The sequence below is a fragment of the Arachis hypogaea genome, chromosome 8, assembly GCF_003086295.3.
Source record: "Arachis hypogaea cultivar Tifrunner chromosome 8, arahy.Tifrunner.gnm2.J5K5, whole genome shotgun sequence".
In the NCBI taxonomy this organism is placed as follows: Eukaryota; Viridiplantae; Streptophyta; class Magnoliopsida; order Fabales; family Fabaceae; genus Arachis; species Arachis hypogaea.
In genome coordinates this window covers 7,725,444-7,744,505 of record NC_092043.1, presented here as the reverse complement: position 1 = coordinate 7,744,505, position 19,062 = coordinate 7,725,444, and the positions used below count along the sequence as shown (strand labels likewise).

Below are 19,062 nucleotides of genomic sequence, written 5' to 3'. Positions count from 1 at the left end.
GAAATTAGATTAGGAGAGATTAAAATACTAAGGAATTAGATTTAAGTAACCAAAGAATTAGCGATTAATTGAATTAGATTTTAATCACTTATAGTTTGTTGTAAATTTGGATATTTCTGAAACCTTAACTGTTTAATTGCACTCTTGATTTACTGTTTCATGCAATTTGAATCTCAAACCACTCATTTTAGCTTGTCTGACTAGTTTAATCATTCAATTATTGTTGCTTGATCCATTAGAATCGACCCTCATTTACTTGAGGTATAACTTGATACGACCCGGTGCACTTGTCGGTTAATTTGTGGTGATTCAAAATCCGCATCATCAGCATTGCCATTAAACCGAAGTCCAAACTTTTAACCAAGAAATGAATCAATCACACAAATAACCACGGGGAATTCATTGTTTTTTGGCTTATAATTTCTGGTTTCATCAGATTTTGGAACATTTGAGACAAATGTTAATATGTTCCTCCAAACATAGGGAGAGAAGTAGAAATACAAATGAATCAAATTCTAATCAAAATATAAAGTTTCTAACAATGTTGCAGTGTGTGTATATATATATATCCTGTCCAAAACTGATACTATATAACATCATCGTGATTATCTAAAGCATATGATACAATATATGTATAAGTCACACCTTGAGAAGTAAAAGTCACATGGATCAACTAGTTCATACCTTTATATCTCCCTCACTAAATGATCTCCTCATGCCATAAACTTCCTCGAAATCTATTCCTGGGGCATCGAGGAAAGCAGGCTTCATTGTAGCTCCATGCATCCAGTCCATTGGGCTCAAACTTCCTGAACTGACACTCTTTGGTAATGGTGCCATGTCTAGAAATTGTTTCTTTTCTTCAATTGAGTTCTCCTGTGTTAAGAACAGGAACTTTGATTTCCAGAATATCGGAGAACGGCAAGTCTATTGCTGCCTTTTCTAAGAGATCCTTTTCACACTCATAAAACACATCACTCAGAAGCTGTTCCTTTTGAAGAACATCAATATCAGCAGATTTTAGTCCCTCTGAGGAGACATCTTCCCCACAAGATATCATTGAGATGGCTGCTGTCACAGGATCCAGGTTCATGAATGACTCTTCAAAAACAGGTTCCAGGGCTTTGAACAGATCACCCTCTGCTGTAACATACCTTTATATCTCCCTCACTAAATGATCTCATCATGCCATAAACTTGATCGAAATCTATTCCTGTGTTGTTTGTCATATTTTGTTGAAGGCATGACAAGAAGCCATTCAACTTGTTACCTGAACCCAACTGCACCCAACATCTTTTCTTAACCGACTTGCATTAATCAGGGCTCTCAATTCCCTGATCCGATCCCACATACCAAACTTGGCATATAGGTTTGATAGCATAACGCAGATCCCAACATTCTGAGGATCTAAGTGAAGTGCTCTTTCAGCTGCCAATTCGCCCAACTCTATGTTCCCACAATCCACACATGCACTGAGTAGAGCTCCCCACATGGAGATGCTACATTTTCCCACTCTCTCATTTAGTATTTCCCATGCCTTGTGCAACTCCCCAGCCCTGCAAAGCAAATCAACCAAACAGCTGTAATGCTCTGGACCAGGATCTAACTTGAATTCATTAGCCATAGATTCAAAATACTTGACACCCTCTTGTACTTGGCCGGTTCGACCACAAGCCGAGATCACCGTAAGAAATGCTATCCCATCTGGTCTGATTCCTTCCACCAACATTTCATTATATAAAGCAATGACTTCTTTGTAGTGTCCATTTCTGCCATACACACCAAGCATTGAAGTCCACAGCACAACATCTCTGCTTCTTTCTTTTTTCACCTCGGTTCCTGCCAACCCGAACACTTGCCATGCCTTCTTCACCATCCCACACTTGCCATACATCTCAATCAGCGCACTCTGCAGAAACACATCACTCTCTATGTCCCATATCATACGCAACAAATAACTATGCAGTTGTCTACCCAATTCAATGGCAGATAAACCGGTGCATGCACGTAAAGCCGCCGAGAGTGTAAAGTGATCGTACTTCAATTTCAAGACTGGCATCTTCCTAACTAGTTCAAGCTGTTCAACCCAGAAACCAGCATGGACATAACCGGACAAAAGTGCATTGGCACAAACAGTGTTCTTGTGAGGAGTTTCATCAAACACAAGGACTGCATCTTTCAAAGTGGACAATTTAGAGTAGAGATCAATGAGAGCACTGGCCACAAAAACACTAGAGGACCAACCCGATTTTGCCAGGTGGGCATGTATCTGTTTGGGAAAGTGAACATCTGCGAGTGTAGAGGAAGCATTCAAGGTGCTGCAGAAAGCGTAGGTATCCAGAGGAATGGCATTGGAGTGCATGAAGGAGAAGGTAGTGAGAGCGAGAAAGGGCAGGCCCATGCGAGAAGAATCAGAGATGATGGCATTGAGGTGTATGGGGTTGGTGGAGTTGATGCTGATGCATCTCAAGAACTTGTTCATCAGTGTTTGAAGCTTCTTATTAGCAAAAGAATGGGGGCACGTGGCGGCGTATGTGGCCATCATTCCTGTGTGAAGACGGTGGCACCGAAAGAGGATGCCCCTCCTCACCAGGTACCCATGCACTTTCTTCATGTCTAATCTTTCATGTTTATGATGACGACATTTCCGCAAAAATTGAATTACATAATCAAATATCAGGTTGGAGTTGGACATGTCAAAGTAGAATAATATGGAGTTGGAGTCAACAAACACCAGTACACCACACTATAAACCAAGGTTCTGAGAACCAGACCAATTATCAAACTGCTCTAGTCACTGGTTCACTGGTTTACTGGTCCAACCGTAGTCCAACCGAAAAAACCGTTTTAGAATAAAATAACAAATAAATTATAGAACAACTCTCATCAACACAATAAAAACAATCAATAAATCATTCAACACAATAAAAATTATAGAACAAGTTTATTGCTATATTATAAAATTACAAAATTTGTTTGTTTAATAGTTAATACATTGATAGTATTAAATGTTTTCCAAGCATCCAATCAAATGTGTTTTCAAATGATGGTGAAAATTTATAAATTGAGTTGTGTAAACCATCTTTAGAAAGATACCTAAAAGAGGATCGATCCTTTGGCTTCTAAAACCTAAAATAGCCTCCATCACCAGTTCATTGTGCTGATGGTTTTCAATGTTGGAAGTTACTCCACTCCCAACTTTGAGCTGCTCCCTAATAAAGTTTCAAGTAGATAATTCAAAACATATTAATACTATGGCTCAAAACATATTAAAGCTTGAGGTGTATGCATGTATTCAGCGAAATCGAAGCAAAACTAACCGTGAGAAGAACATTAAACTTACTCGTGGTTTTTATAGAAAGCATTCCATCTGTTTTACAAGCATCAAATATAAACAGCTCAAATTCTCATCAATAAAATATGAAAATTATGTAGATGTTTTTTCCTCTCTGAAATGAATAGTCCAATTGTTACGTTACCCCAGTTGTCAGCATCATCGTTGGAAGAAAATCTCAAAGCTTGAAATTCTTCTAAGCAGCTTCCATTACCAGTATGAGAGACTACTCACAAAAACTCTAATATTATGAGAATCACCGAGAGTCTGAAATCAACCTATTATACATCAAATGCCAAAAGATGCACCATCAAGTTTTTAACATAGTTTTCACAAGGTTATCACAAAAATTAACATGCTGTAACAAAGATTAACGAAGTTTTCAACCAAATTTTAACAAGCTCAGCACAATGATTAACAACAAAATCAAGAAAGTTTAACAAAATTTAAGAGACAAAAAAAAAAGTAAGAACCAGCAAGAACAAGCCAGTAATCAATTTATTAGTGTCAATTTATCATCAATCAATAAGCCAGTGACAGGGTTAATCAGTCAAGAACAGGCCGGAACAAGTCAGAGTAGTGAGCAAAGCCAATCAACCAAGAACAAGCGCTAAGCACTGACAGAGCATCCAATTAACTCGAGCACAAAGTAAAAAAAAAAAAAAAAGCAACACATTACTTAATCAATAATCATCAATCAATGAAAGCACAAAAACACCAGCAGTGAGAACACTAGCAGTGAGCATTAAAAAACGACGATAACTGACCATCGAAGAACAAACACGAAGAGGGTTTGATTTCTGAACAGACAATAAAATAAACACGAAGAACAAGCACTAGATTGGAATGGAGCGAAGTAGCGAACGCCGATAGCACGAAGACGGAAGTTCTTGAGTGCAACGGAGGCGGCAACAGCAGTCTCTCACTCCGATAGACGGCAAAGGGATTGGAATGGAGAAGGGTTTTTTTGTTAGAAAATCACAAAACGTTCAATAATCAATCATCCTGTGATTTGATTTCCGAACAGAGCATTAAAAAAAATGAAGAACAGGTGAGCGTGAGGACTGACCTTCGGTCTCAGACGGCGAGCAGAGTCAGCAGACGAAGACGACGGGTAGCATGACGGTAAGAAGACGAAGACGACGGACGCTCGAGGAAGAAACAGCGTGCCTGCGACTGGTGAGTCTGAGAGCGAACAGGGGTCGGTGAGACGGACGGCGCGGCGGCTATAGAGGCACAAGGCGGTGGAGGCTAGGGTTGCGGGCAGCTGTTCCTTGTTGTTGCTCTCTGGAATCTGAATTCTGAAGGAAGGGGCTTGGGGGGCACAAGGCTGGGGTTGGCATCCCTCTTGTTTTTTAACGAAACGGCGTCGTGTTACTGACACCTGTTGGTTAGGGCTGACAATGGGTAGGGTTTGGACCCTACTCTAACCCTATCTGCAAGTTAAAAATTTCATTAAAATTTTATCATATCCTATCTGCAGGTTAAGAATCTCTCAACCCTAACCCTACCCGCACTCTAAAATTCTAAACCTTATCATATCCGCAGAAATATCAAATTTTTTCAAAGTAAATATAAAATTCAATCATTTCGAATTTTATACATATTAATAACATAAAAAAACTAATACTCTAAATTACTAAATTAACTAACTAGTTTAGTGGTTGTTCCCTTATTGTAAATTATTACATAAGAAAAGTTGTGGGTTCAACTCTCACTTCCTTCATTATATATCTAATTTTTATAAAATATGTGTTATATATGAGGTGCGGGACCCTACCTTACCTTACCCTACCCACAGACATACCCGGATCGTACCCTATCCTACTCGCAGCGGGTCGGGTAACCTACCCTACCCGAATGGGTTGGACCAGGTTGGGTACCCGCGGGTAGGGTATGAATTGCCAGCTCTACTGTCGGCTCAGAGTCTGACCAGTCCGATCGATTGGTCCGGTCCAAATTTTAGAACCATGCTATAAACTAGTGTTCTGAAAACCGAACCGGATGATCCAGTTTGGTTAAAGTAAGAAACCGTTTGGAAAAAACACACAAAAAATCAGTTAACCGATGAATTGCTTGAACTGGACAATTTTTTCCGGTTTTCAATTTAAAAAAATAAAATAAATATATAAATCCTTCCCTTGCTAAAATCTGATTAAGGTGCTGCTTTTTCTGTTTTTGTTTATTTTTTTCTTAATTTGTTAAAATTCTGAATTGATGATTCTTATTCTGAGTTGCTGATTTTCTGAAATAATTTTGTATTTTGAGTTGGAATTGTTACTGATGTGATTCTAAATTTAGTTTAATTTTTTTGTTTCTTAATTCTCTTGCTTTGGATGCTGTGAAGCTTTTGGATTATGAGTTTTGTTGAGTACTTGATTAATATTGAGAATACAAATATAATAGAATAAGATTTGGTTTAAGAAAGAGTGAAAGAAGAGCAGGTAGAAGTAATAGCAGCTATAATGAAATGTAATAGAAGTACTTCTTAGTTCTTAATGAAATGCGGCATACATAAATTGTCACAATAACAATTTTGAAACCAAGAGAATTTTCTAGTGGTCGTGGTCAAACTTAGACAATATGAATTTGTATGTGGTCAGAGGTACATAAATTTTGTGTACGGTGTACCACACACGCTCCAATTAATCTGTTGAAAAACTGAAACCTATTTTTATGACCACAAATGTGGATACTAAGGGACCTTTTCAGTTCACAATTCAATTTAAACAAGAATAGATTCATTTTAGCAAACATAATGAAGAAAGAATATTTGAAGATACAAGAGAAATAAGTTTTTGCATATTTGGTAACTTTGATTACATGAGTACAGTACAGCACTAGCACATACCTGGAGGTTGAGTTCCTTTACAAGATTCGATGTCTCAAAGACTTTACGCAAACCAACTCCATACAGATAAAAATCCTGTGGAAGACAGGAGAAATGGGTTATTTTCTTGCCTATATGCAAACTTGTTAAGTGAGGTATGTCACGCCTAGTATCTTGTCATTTTTTCCCCTCCAAAGTAAATAAATAGTATAACTAGAAGTTTAGGTGGATAGAGGAGATACATAAAAAAAAGTGAATAAAGTATTCAATACAGATAGAACACAATAACCAAAACTAGAGCAGCCTTCCACAAGATATATGCAATACAACAATAGGTTATTCTATAATCATAGCCTGAAATAGAAAATTTATATATTCAATCACATTTCAAATAGATAAGGGAGCAAAAGACAAATCAAGCAAGAGCTACAAGATATAACATAATACTTATAGGTATGGGTATTCTTTTGTCATGGAAAGCACAATCTGATATAATGAAAATATCACCAACATTAGCTCCTTTGCCTGAAAGCAACCAGGATGAAACGATTTCAAAAAATATATTATGCATATACAAATGATTATATATCTTCATCAGAATATGAAATGTTTTCAGCTACATGCTTCATCATCTTATAACTGCTTGTCTTATTTGTTTCACTGTATAAAGCATTATGTTTTCATATCTTAAAAAATAGTTATTCAATTATCAGATAAAGAAGGAAAACTACTACATTAGGCCTACCATCAATTATCAGATAAAATAATATAAAAATTACTCTAGAGTAAAAAACCAAAAAACCAGCAACCATAAAGGTGATGCAAGTAAAAAGGAGAATGGCAGTGCCTACCTTGAAGACACTAGCAGTGCCTGCATTTATGATCAAATCTAGCTCTAGTGCTTAAATAGCAACATATGTTACCAAAGCAGAGGAAATTGTGCCTACACTGCCAACCACTAAAAGAAATGAACATAACTAATGAATAAAAAAATTGCAATCAAACTTGCCACAATATTCGGTTCCTTTCAAATGGCTAGGACAGAAATGGATCTGAAGTAGAGTGTTGAAGGTATGGAGCAGATTAGCACTTAGCATAGGAAGATATGATTAACTTTTGACAAGTTACCACACACATTACACATATGACATATCTTCCGCAAAGCAGAGAATCATGAACTAATTAAGATTGGGTATTACATTACAATTAGGCCTTAGTGTTGAGAAGAATAGTAAAGTGGGGTACATACCTAAAGCAGGATCTTTTCCAGGCCAAAACAAGCTTATATCAAGGTCTTTGTATGAGCCATAATAACGCACCCAAGGCACCCCTACAGAAAGTGAGGATCCTCGGTGAGCTGGAACTTATTGACGAGAGGAAGCACCTCGAACTACATAGCTGATGATATTCAAAAGCAACATCGTTAACAACAACAAATAAAGAGACGAAGATGGGGAGGAGGAAGGTCACAAGAAGCTATCAATGATGATCATGATCTTCGAAATGGCTCCCTTCTAGCTCTAAGCTTGGCTAGATTGGTCGCCGCCACTACCCATCTCTCTCATATACTTACTCTTATTTTGCCGTAACTAAAAAGCTGGCCTATATATTAGCAGAGAGGGATTGAGGCGAGCCTAGCAAACGAAAATTCAGAGAATATGAAAAAGTCTCATGCCTTTCTTTTCTCTTTGCACTTCACAATCTGTATTGTCTGAAAAAATTCTATTTAAATATGTAGAATTGAGTGATGAAACAATGGAGCAAGCACCATATGAGACATTTTAATCCTAATAAACATACTAGAGTTTTTTGTTATTAAAATCATCTGTATATATATACAAGAACTCTAGACACTTTCGTCCTAATAAACATACTCTAACAATCTATATACACTAGAATACTTGAGTACTTAAAGAGTACTTAATTGTTTTTAGTGACTTAAAAGAGTACCTAATTAATAAGGTAAATACATACTAAATTTACATAATTACATATTATAACTCTTATATTACTATTTAATATATAACCTTAATTACATTCTCTCCCATTTAGGTCAACTTAAAACTAAACAAAAATGTTATTTGTATATCAAAATCAGCCACTAAAATCAGTCACTAATGTATTTGTGTATAAATACAAGTGTGACTTAATTTATTTTTAACGTGTATTTGTATTGCAGCATATATTTTATACTAGTGACTAATTTTGATGTATACGTAGCATAATACAAACTAAAAAAAAACTTTTGTTTTATTTTTCAACCCTTATTAAGATAAGAATTAATAAGACAAAATAATAAAATAATTTTGTAGTGAATAAATACGTTTTAATCCCTTTATCATACTTATCTGTAAATTAATTCAAAACTTAAAATTATCGGTGAAAACTCGATATTTTTTTGTTTGATTTATAATTAGAAAAGAGAAAAATGAGATGCTTGTTGTAGAATACAAGAATACAATAGTACAATACGGAATTTGTATTTTTCAGCTAATTAAAAAAAATTCCGTTAGGGAGTCAATGAGAAATCTTGACCGTGTGTACAATGGGCTAGTTATTTAGCCCAATAAGAATAAATAATAAAAATTCCTCCACAGATTATCTTAAATTCAAAAATTCTCATTCAATTATTTCACATCAAATTTTAAATTTTAAATTTTAAATGTTCCAATTTTAAATTTCAAATTTTAAAAAATCCAATTAATTATTTTAAAAAAATAACCATCCAAAATTCTAATTTACCAAAACATTTCACTCTAATATCCTCTTCTTTTTCAACCGGCGGCCACCCCCACCTTCATCAATAGTCATCCTACTTCACCTTCGCTACTTGGCTTGCCACACGCCACTCACCTTTAGTAAAAATAATCATCTACTTAAGAATAAAAATAATCATATGCTTATTTAATGAATTGAACATCTAATATATTTTAATTATATATAACTAAATCCAATTCAGTCAAAATAATCATCTACATAAAATTTAAAATAACCATCCGCATACCTACTAAAATGACTATCCTAAATTGACCATTAGGACCATTTCCAAAAGTGCCAGGACAGGTAAAATTTCTTTTAGTATCAATAGATTACTTTTCTAAATGGATAGAAGCACAACCACTAGCACAAATAACAGCATATAAGGTACAATCTTTCTTTTGGAAAAACATCATCTGCATATATGGCATTCCTGGTGAGGTCGTTATTAATAACGGAAGGCAATTCATTGATGTCAAATTTGCTTCTTTTTTATAGAACTTCCATATCAAATATCATTTTAGTTCAGTAGAGCATCCCTAAACAAACGGCAAGGTGGAGGTAGCCAACCGAGTTGTCTTACAAGCTTTAAAAAAAAGCTCGGTGATGCAAAAGAACAATGGGTGGACCTGGTACCAGAGGTATTGTGGGGTTACAACACCACCATTCACTCAGCCACAGGAAAAACCCCATTCGAATTGGTATACGACGCAGATGATTCCAGTAGAGATTGCCAATCCAACACTGAGAGTCGAGCTCCATACGAATACTTCCAATGACCAAGCACGGACAGCCGAACTTGACATGGTAGAAGAATACAGGGACGAGGCATCTTTGAAACAAAAGGCACTACAGCAATTGATACAAAGAAGATATAACAAGAAGGTGATCCCTAGGACCTTTCAGAAGGGGGACCTCGTTTTACAAAAGATAAAAGAGGCTTAGCGAAACCATGGACATAGCAAGTTGGCAGCTACATAGGATGGACCCTACCGAATTGTTAAGATACTCAGAATGGGATTATATGCTGCAAACACTAAAGGGAGACCCAGTTCCCTGAACGGGAACGTCTCATCCTTAAGGTTGTACACAACTTAGTCATAAAAAGGCATATGATTGTACTCTTTTTTCTACTCATGAGCTTTTTTCCCACACTGGTTTTTGCTCAAAGAAGTTTTTAACAAGCTCGGACACTCAATTCAAAACTTGTATGTTTTTTCCACAACAGATGAATACAAATTGCTATAATACTTTTATAGTCCAAAACTACAAATCTATGCAATCAGTCAAATTAAACCGAGCTTCATACTCGGTAAACAATCGTCAAAATACACAAACTGATAATGTCAAATCGGAACAAAAAGCGAATACTTCAAATATTTGAAATACTAAAGCATTACAATTCAATCATCTTTTTCTCCAATATTAGAGTCTTCTACTTTCTTTTCATCCAACATTTCGTGATCAACCAACTTCCCGTTAATAACAACCTTAGTCACATCCAAACTTTCTACATCAACATCAGGAGATAAAGCCCTGACTTGTGCCACGAATCATTCAAATCCTTGTGTAAATGACTTATATACCTCAGTCTCCAATTCCCATATATGCTCCTCCAGCAGACCATTTTACGTTTTTAAGTCGCTCACCTCTTTTTTCAATTTATGTTGTTCACTCCTTCTGTTCTCAATTTCAGAGTTCTTAGAAGGAAAATATAGTCAACCACATGAGCTATAAGTTAGGTAACAAATCACTTCACCACTAAAAGAATACTTCGAAAACAACACAGCCAAAATAATGAAAGAGGCTGAGATAACAGGTTATCATCATAACAGCCTCTCCTTTTATTTAAACAAGACGAACAATACCAAAAAGGCAGATCCAATAAGAAAGAGAACACACAGACTAAAGAGTGAACTCTTTCTATTTTATAGTTATTATTGAATCCTTTCTTGACTTGAGTGTCGGAGATTCTTTTGTAGGTGTTCCACCCACAGTGCTTGGAGCTTAGCCGACCTATAACTCAACCTGAGCAGCTGCACAACGGAATTCCGCGTCGTTAAAGCTTAGACCACCCATAGATCGACTAGTTCATCTCAAACGGGACAAATATCATTAAGGGTTTTTTAATAAAAAAAATTCGTCGATTCATATTGCTAAAATATTTATGGAAGTCATAATTAATGAAGGATCTATGTCGTTGTTGTTTTTAATTGTTAATAAATATAAATTATGAATAATAAAATAATAATTATAAAATAAAAAATAAATTTTATAATTAAATAATATAAAAAAATTAAATTATAATTAAAATTAAATAAAAATTATTTAAAAATTTAAAAAATATATATTTTATTATTGAACCATTTAATGATACCAATAGAATCTTATCCTAAGTTAATATCCTAATTTCCAATTTCAACAGTCCACATGTCACAACCCTCGCTCATGTTAGCTAGGTGAATTTTCTTTTTCAACGCCTGTGTTTCACCGGTCTGATTTTATATTAACCCATCCAACCAATTCATCCTTTTGACTGTTGACAATTCAACTATTTTTGCTGCTACCTTTTATTACCAACGTTATTCCATTTCTTACTTTTTTTGTCGATGTTTTCGCTCTCATGGTAGCCATTAGTAAGCGCCGAAGAAATTATACAATTTATAAGCAAACTAATAAACTATGAAGCACAATAAAATTAATCTACTAATGTATATCCATTAATCTATTAAAGTATATGTATATGTATATGGATATGTATATGTATATGTGTATCTGTTATCTATTTGCATAATATATATAATATATTATTACATGTCTATTACATATTATATTAATATCTATTACATATCTTTATATCTTTATCTATTATCTTTTAATGTATTAATCTATCTTTCTATACTGTATAGCTATGTATTTATTTATTTATGTATCTATTGATTTTTTATTTATCTATTATTTATACATTTGTTTGTGCATTTAAGAAGAGCCACACTCACCGTGTAGGAACATCACACCAACTAAAGAAATCATTCTCCCATTTACAAAGCATTTCCCAACGTTCTTTCATCTACATTAGCCGTTAACTTTTTTTGAGTTTTCTGCCTTCGTGGCTAGCATGGAACCTCAGCACCGATTTGGAATGTCCCGACCAACAGTCAAAGAGATTGATCATGTCTTCCGCGATGGACATTGCTGGGATGAAATCAATTCGAGCATCTCATCCCTGCCAAGGGATCTAATTTTGAAGATATTTCTTCTTTTCGATGGAAAAACCATAGAAAGAGGCAGGTGTATGTCACATGAATGGTACAATAGATTGAACCAGGTGGATAATATGGTAACTCAATTCAAATCGGAGGGGGAGAAGGGGGCGGTTCTTCATTTGGACAACCCCCTGAAAGAGGCTGACTGTGGGCGACATTCTATGTTCATCTTTGAAACTCGTGTCGATGTTCCGATTGCTGCTCCTCTTGACTGGACGTGGTTTTCCATGGTGGGTACAAACACCGGCAAGCTATGTGCAAGATATTCAATAGATGGTCGTTCGAGTTCATTGATTACTAAGGATCCTTTCGGTTCCTGGAAGTCTGTTATTCCTGATCCGGGGTCTAACGGTTACCACTTCAACCACCGTGATGAATGGTCTGCTTATGCCTTTCTCTGCATGGTAGGTTGTGATGATTATAAGATTCTCAGTCCCACAAAGCGTCACCTAGCAACTGCTGGATACGACATGCAGATGTATCTTTCGAGTGCGGGTCAGTGGAGTCCCGCTGTGCGGACCCCACCAATGATTGATAAACTGAGCAGTGGGTATGCCATAGCCAACAACTGTGTTTTTTGGGTCATAGTGAAGGTAGATTTCGGAAGAAATCGGTCTTTGTGATTTGGTACGCAATAATGGAGTTTGTGTAGGATGAGATAGAAATAGGCTCAAGCGCGTGTGTGCATCATCCTACGTTGATTGGCCACCATGATTATGTGGATTTCGTTACCTATGAGCAGTCCACTTTAAGGTTCGGAGTACATGTGATGATCATCAACCTTGGACCTGTAGGTGCAATGGCGTGGGGTCGGCATCTCTTTATTAGTGATCCTAACCTGACCGATACACCGTGTGTTAAGTTTGGTCGCGACCTTCTCAGGATCAGCAATTTTATCCGTGATTTTGACGGTCTTGAGTCGTCGCTTGATACGGTCGTATCGGAGGCCCAGTTCCGCTCTGTTGGTCTGACTGACGGAGTTGTGAGGTTCGTTGGATGCGTGAGATGGCCTGGAGTTATTTCCATCAAGGGGTCCATGGGGTTTTCTCTAAATGTCTGAATATTGCTGAATAACGTGTTGTTTTTTCCGCGTTGTGTTTTGCACTTTGCTTTGTTAAGACTTCTGTATGAAGTTGCTGAACAAGTTAGGGGTTTGCCATTTGTAATATTTAATTGTGGCCCTCGATTTGATTGCATTGTGTTCCCGAGGGCTGATGCGTTCGCTATGATTCGGATCTCCAACTCCATGTTTTATGAATCTATGAATGTTTAATGTTTTATTTATATTTTATAAATCCCGCTGTATATTCTGTGGTTACTATGTAATGTATTATATAGTGTATATTAGTGAGGCCCGATATGGATTTCGTGGTAATGAAAATGCCTGGATTGGTCAGGCATCTTGTGTTGCGGTTACCATTTTTCTCTCTTCGCAACTTATCAAATTTTATTCACAGCAGGGTTATGTTGCTTTGGGCTGGCGTTTTGTTCTGGGCATTTCATTACAAAGATATTAATTGATGCATCATTTTATTTTCAAGCATTGCCGGCCTTTTCTCCTGACATGGGCCCAATCTGTTGTCTTTGTAACTGTGGATTGGGTGAGCATTGGCCCACTGTGATGTTGTGACCTTATCCTGGTGTTTTCACGCTTCATTCCCCTTCAAACCCTTGATCCGGCCGACATTCCCTTCACTCAGGTGGGTACAGCAAGTTGTGTCTGTGATCATTCCGCCAGTCCTTCTTTTAGCCGTTCTTTTGGATCTTGCTCCTCACCACGTCCAGCTCACTTTCTTTTTCATATTACCTCAGTAATTCCTTATTCATCTCTTCTTTTGTTATTTACTTTTTGTTTTTTATCACAATGATTTCACAAATAAAATCTCCCCACATGGTTATCATGCTATGATTGCTTTGTGTTCTACCATAAAGTGCGTCCTCCAACTTCATGCATGTAAAATTGTTTTATATCAACTTTTCCAGGTCGATCCCATTCGTTGAATTTGAACAATTTCTTTGACCTGAAGTGTTCACACCATTGACTTTTGATCCACCTGTGGTCCTCTGCAGCTCCGGCTTTTGTGCGGCAATGTGCATTTCAGGAATTTCGAGGATATATGATTTGTTGGCACTGTTTTGGTTGACTTTGGACTCCTCCCTGCGCAGGTAATTTGTCATTTGTTCTTTTTGGTTATAATAGTAATAGTAATAATACCTTCAAATAAAAGTCATCGTCACTCTTGGTATCTATTTCGTTGTTAATAGTATTTTATATCCATAATACATTTTAATTTATGCTGTTGCTATTCCCTGCTAATCTGAATTTGGGTAACTAACTTTAGCTATTAAGAATAACTGATGATCTTTACATTGGTAAACAAGCCATTAAATTTTATCAAGCCATGCTTTTTAATCTGCTACTATCCCTCGCTAATCTAACTTTGGCTAGCTAACTTTTGCTATTAAAGTTTAGTAATCATCTTTACACTGGTAAACAACCGATTAGATGCAATCAACCAATGCCTTTTATCGTGCGCCCTTAATTTTTCTCTGCCAAATTCATTCTTGTGTTATCTACTGCCATGCCTATCTATTAGACCAGCATTTATATTGCACATATACTCTTTTGAAATCTTTTGTCGTGTTTATGTTTTACTCTAATGTGTCAGTTTCTTTTTTGTTTGGTTTCCATGTATCCCTCCCTGTACCGTCCATCCTCTGGACTTGCCGATTCAGCTTTTTTTACCCTCCATTTCATTCATGTTGGTGAATCAATGCAATTAATTTCTTTACCTGTGTTCCATTCGTTCTCATTCGTCGTGTTCAACCCCTTTGAGTCTTTGGTGACAAGACATTTTCCTACCTGGAGTAACTGAACTTCAATTTCTATCCTTGCTTCAACATTTACTGTCAATTTCATTTAATGGTACTCTATCTTGTTCTAGTCATACTTATCTCTGGAGTCAGTGGTGGAGCTTAGTTCAGACAAGGGGGGCTACGGCCCCCCCAAACTTTTTATAAAAAAATTAGTAGTACTTTTTCAAAAAATAAAAAATAATTCAATTGGTTTAAATACTTTACTATGACTTAAAGTACCCAAAAAATTTAATAAGCAACACTCTTTCTACCTTTAAGTTTAAATATAAAAAATTAGATATTTTTATTTATTTAATTTAATATTATTTTATATTTTACTATTTATTTAATTTAATTTTTTATATGATAAAAAATAATTGAATATTCAATAAGTATTAATATTATTGTATTTGTATAAATTGATAAAAAAAATTCAATAAATATTATAAATTTTAATATTTGTTCTTCTAACTTCTTCTTTACATATTCTACAGGATATATATTTAAATTTTATTATAAAATAATAATGAAAAATTAAAGAATTGATGCATTTTTTAAGAGGAAGACTAATATTTAAGAAGGAGAACATATAATTTTTACAATATCAACACATGTAGATAGTTTTTCTACTTTAATGAATCGCGAAAAAAGTGAGATACAACTTTTAAAAGTTCAAAAAGTTACATCTGATAAGTTTGACCTTAATTTTTTGGAACGAGACCCTGAAAAACAGCTTTAAATTTGGCAATATCACCAAAACCAGAGAAATGAGATTAGACGAGCTTATCTTAAATGGAGTCCATATAAAAAGCATTTTGACAATTATCTTCTATGTGGCCCCCCCAAAATTTTATTCCAAGTTCTGCCACTGTCTGGAGTAATTAAATTAAGTAATTATCACTGCTATTATTAGACTTCACCCTACTTGTTTGCTGACTGATCTCATCCAATGAGTTGCATTTATTGACTACCTGTATATTATTCATTTTCATCGGTCTTTCTTCAAGAGGCGAGAACATTTTTTCGTTCAATTTTTTCCCTTTAGTCGAGAGCTTCGTATAAAGTGCTTCGTAAAGTCTCCGTAATCAATTCTGAACCACCGAGATGAATTCTAGTTTTACTTTTCTTATAAATTTGATTTCTTTTATTATGTTATATCATTATATTATATTTTATATATATATTATCGTCATTATCATAATTATTAATTATTGTACTACATGCTAACTATTGGAACTGGGTTATCTATTAAGCCGTCTGATCATCACATCAACTGATATTCTGTGTATTTTGCTTGAGGAGGCCCAAATTTTATTAATGACAACCGCTTGGTTCCTTGGATCCTTGTTGAACAGCATCTGCTTAATTTTTTTGTTCGGTCACTAGGTCAAATTCTAAATAACTTTGGTTTGTAATTTTAGTCGGTTAATAGGTCATATTATCAATTACTTAAGTTTTTAATTTAAGTTACTGGATTACTAATAATAAAAATAATCAGAGTGTTCACATATTTATTAGCCGCGTCACTTAGGAAGTATTTTTGTTATTACATATTCAATATTTATTCATGTAAATCCTTTAGGCCATCTAATCCAGTGTCTTCTTTAGTATCCGGGCCAGGGTGGCCCAAACAATATACCTGACCACGGCCTCGGTTCCCTGTATGTTATAACAATAACAATAACTATGAGACCATTTGCTCAATTGGTTTCTTCAGTGGTTAGATAATATAATTGTCATTACTATTGTATTATTCAATTATTGTTTTTAAATTTTTTATTTTATCTCTCACTCTTTGCACAATTACAACAACAATTATTATTAATATAACATTAATATCTTTATAGGCACCGCTTACTCTTTATTATAAATATGTGAATAGGTCATTCATAACCACACACACACACACATATACTAATTTATTCTCGGTCTACCCTACATCAGTAACTCAACGCACCACATTCCACATTTTCCCCCACTATTTCCCACCATTCCGTTATTTCCCCGGACTTTGGTTTTTTATTAGTCATGCGGTCGCTGGAATGTTTCAAAAGTTTATTTACGCCTTGGTGGACCATGGGTGAGTGACCAATATGTATCTTGCTTTCTATTTATGTTCAGACACATATGCCTATATGTTCCTGTAGCGTTTTCTGTTGACACAATAACCTAATATGAGAGGTTCTTACCCATACATAGCATCTTATATTGTTGATCTTTTTGTGAAGTATGTGCCTTTGGCCATCTGCTGACTCAAGCAAGAATGGTGATCCCAACCCTGATTTTTATAGGCTTCTCTTCCTTGCATTGGATCTTGTGGCCGTACGTTTCTTTCTGCCTCAAAACCATCACTTATTCATATATTCTATCTATTTCATATATTCTCATCTAAAGCCTCATCTTTTATGGCATGCACAACTCCATCCTTTTTTCCTTTGGCTTAATGGCCACAAGCGTTATTTTCCCGGGTTCTTTTAATCTATGTCATACATTTATATTCAAATTTATCTATGTATATAACACATTATATAGATGATATATATTGTGTATATATACATAAATTGAAAAGTTTTGGATAATAGAAACATATATTTATTTATATATTTATATATGGAGATACTGCCACAAAGCAAAGTGGCCTTCATGTACGTACGTATATTTGTTCATTTTTTTAAGTTTCTCTCTGCTCTCTATATATGTTTTTCAGAGACAAATTCCAGTCCCTGGTCCATTTTATCGCGCTTTTCGTCATGAATTCGGTGATTTCATGATGTTTAAGGACAACCATGGGAATGAGTTTCGCGTCATGTTAATCAAGGTTGGTAACAATGCTTTTTTTTTCGAGGGATTTCGTTCCATGGTTGCTGCGTACAACATCAGGCATGGGGCTTGGTTACGCGCCTACTACGAAGATGATGACACTCTATGCATCTCTATTAGGAACCTTGATAGATCCTACATTGTTTATCCAAGGCTACATTCTCGAAGCAAATTCACTGCTCCAACACTCAGTAGCATTAATCCTCACCGTATAGGCTTTTTTCTCGTGATGTGATCCACACGGGCGACATTATACCTCTATTTTCCATAGAATACACTCCTCCCACCTCTCTTGTTCGTAGCAACGCCTTCGACAGTCCACAATACTCAACCAACAGCCTGGGTTGTCCTGTGTATTTTGCCTTGACTACATCACAAGCGAGTTTGGTGGGCCAAGTTGACCTCGGTTCGCGGAGGCGATCGCTTAGTCCGCCTGTTGCATGAGGTAACGGCCAAAGTTATTTATATTAACGAATGGTGTTGTGGTTTTGTCTGTCCCACAAATGTTGGTTTTTTTTAATAATCGGTACAATGGGTAGCTAAGCATTAGAAGTTTCTGATGATGTTTATAGCTGCAGATGCTGACAGCTTCTCCGAGTGGATTCGTCATTAGAGTTTTTTTCAATCTTACCTTGCGACCAAGGATGCTCCTATGGTCCTACCCCTGCCTAATCAAAGTATCATGTTTCAGTTCAACTCTTTGCTGTTTCTATATTTGTGCTTTGTCATGTCATGAATCGTGTTTTGTTTCTTTTAGTTTGTTAATTTATCCTCGGATTTGTGGGTCAGTGCATTCTAAAACTTTGTAGTTCCAGTCAAGCTTATGGATAACTATGTTGTGTGTTCTTCATAGCAATCATATCCATTCCTGTATCTAATTGCATTATTATTTTTACATGTCAACTTTTCTATGTATGACCTCCACTTAAAAGTGTGTATTCTTACGAGTAGTAATAATAATAATATAATAATATAATATATAATATAATATTTTATATCATATAATATATAATGTATGATATAATTATATTAATTATATTATATAATTATATAATTACATATTACACGTAATATAATCTAACTTATATGAATTAAATTTAATATATTAATTATTACTCATTATATGAATTATGAACTATATCAACTTAATAATCATAAATTTAATCTTGACACTCGTGTATTATATAATTTCTTATATA

The 19,062-nt window shown here is 35.4% G+C and overlaps 1 protein-coding gene, 1 long non-coding RNA gene and 1 pseudogene across 10 annotated transcripts; 1 reads left to right on the top strand and 2 right to left on the bottom strand.

The window, feature by feature from the left end:
- Positions 1 to 498: 498 nt before the first annotated feature.
- LOC112704945 (uncharacterized) lies at positions 499 to 1,156 on the bottom strand (annotated as a pseudogene).
- Positions 499 to 4,770, bottom strand: LOC112705916 (putative pentatricopeptide repeat-containing protein At1g03510). Of its 9 annotated transcripts, none has more exons than XM_025756935.2 (5): positions 4,404 to 4,660; positions 3,480 to 3,612; positions 3,321 to 3,370; positions 3,097 to 3,212; positions 499 to 2,813 (listed from the first exon to the last, which is right to left on the bottom strand). In XM_025756935.2, the coding sequence occupies exon 5, from the start codon at positions 2,693 to 2,695 to the stop codon at positions 1,259 to 1,261; it is 1,437 nt and encodes a 478-aa protein (XP_025612720.1). In that variant the 5' UTR covers positions 2,696 to 2,813; positions 3,097 to 3,212; positions 3,321 to 3,370; positions 3,480 to 3,612; positions 4,404 to 4,660; the 3' UTR covers positions 499 to 1,258. The 9 variants fall into 9 exon arrangements, 8 of the variants coding, with proteins under 8 accessions (XP_025612720.1, XP_025612719.1, XP_072056627.1 ...); XM_025756934.2 differs by having other exon boundaries at positions 3,344 to 3,370; XM_072200526.1 differs by having other exon boundaries at positions 499 to 2,621; positions 3,344 to 3,370.
- A 12,834-nt stretch (positions 4,771 to 17,604) lies between these two features.
- LOC140174572 (uncharacterized) lies at positions 17,605 to 18,766 on the top strand. Its single transcript, XR_011864306.1, has 2 exons — positions 17,605 to 18,308; positions 18,442 to 18,766. It is a non-coding gene; the product is annotated as an uncharacterized lncRNA (long non-coding RNA).
- The last annotated feature ends 296 nt before the right edge of the window (positions 18,767 to 19,062 follow it).

Excerpts from the sequence above, each read along its gene's own strand:
- LOC112705916 (XM_029288278.2), bottom strand. The coding sequence starts at position 2,695 with ATGTCCAACTCCAACCTGATATTTGATTATGTAATTCAATTTTTGCGG.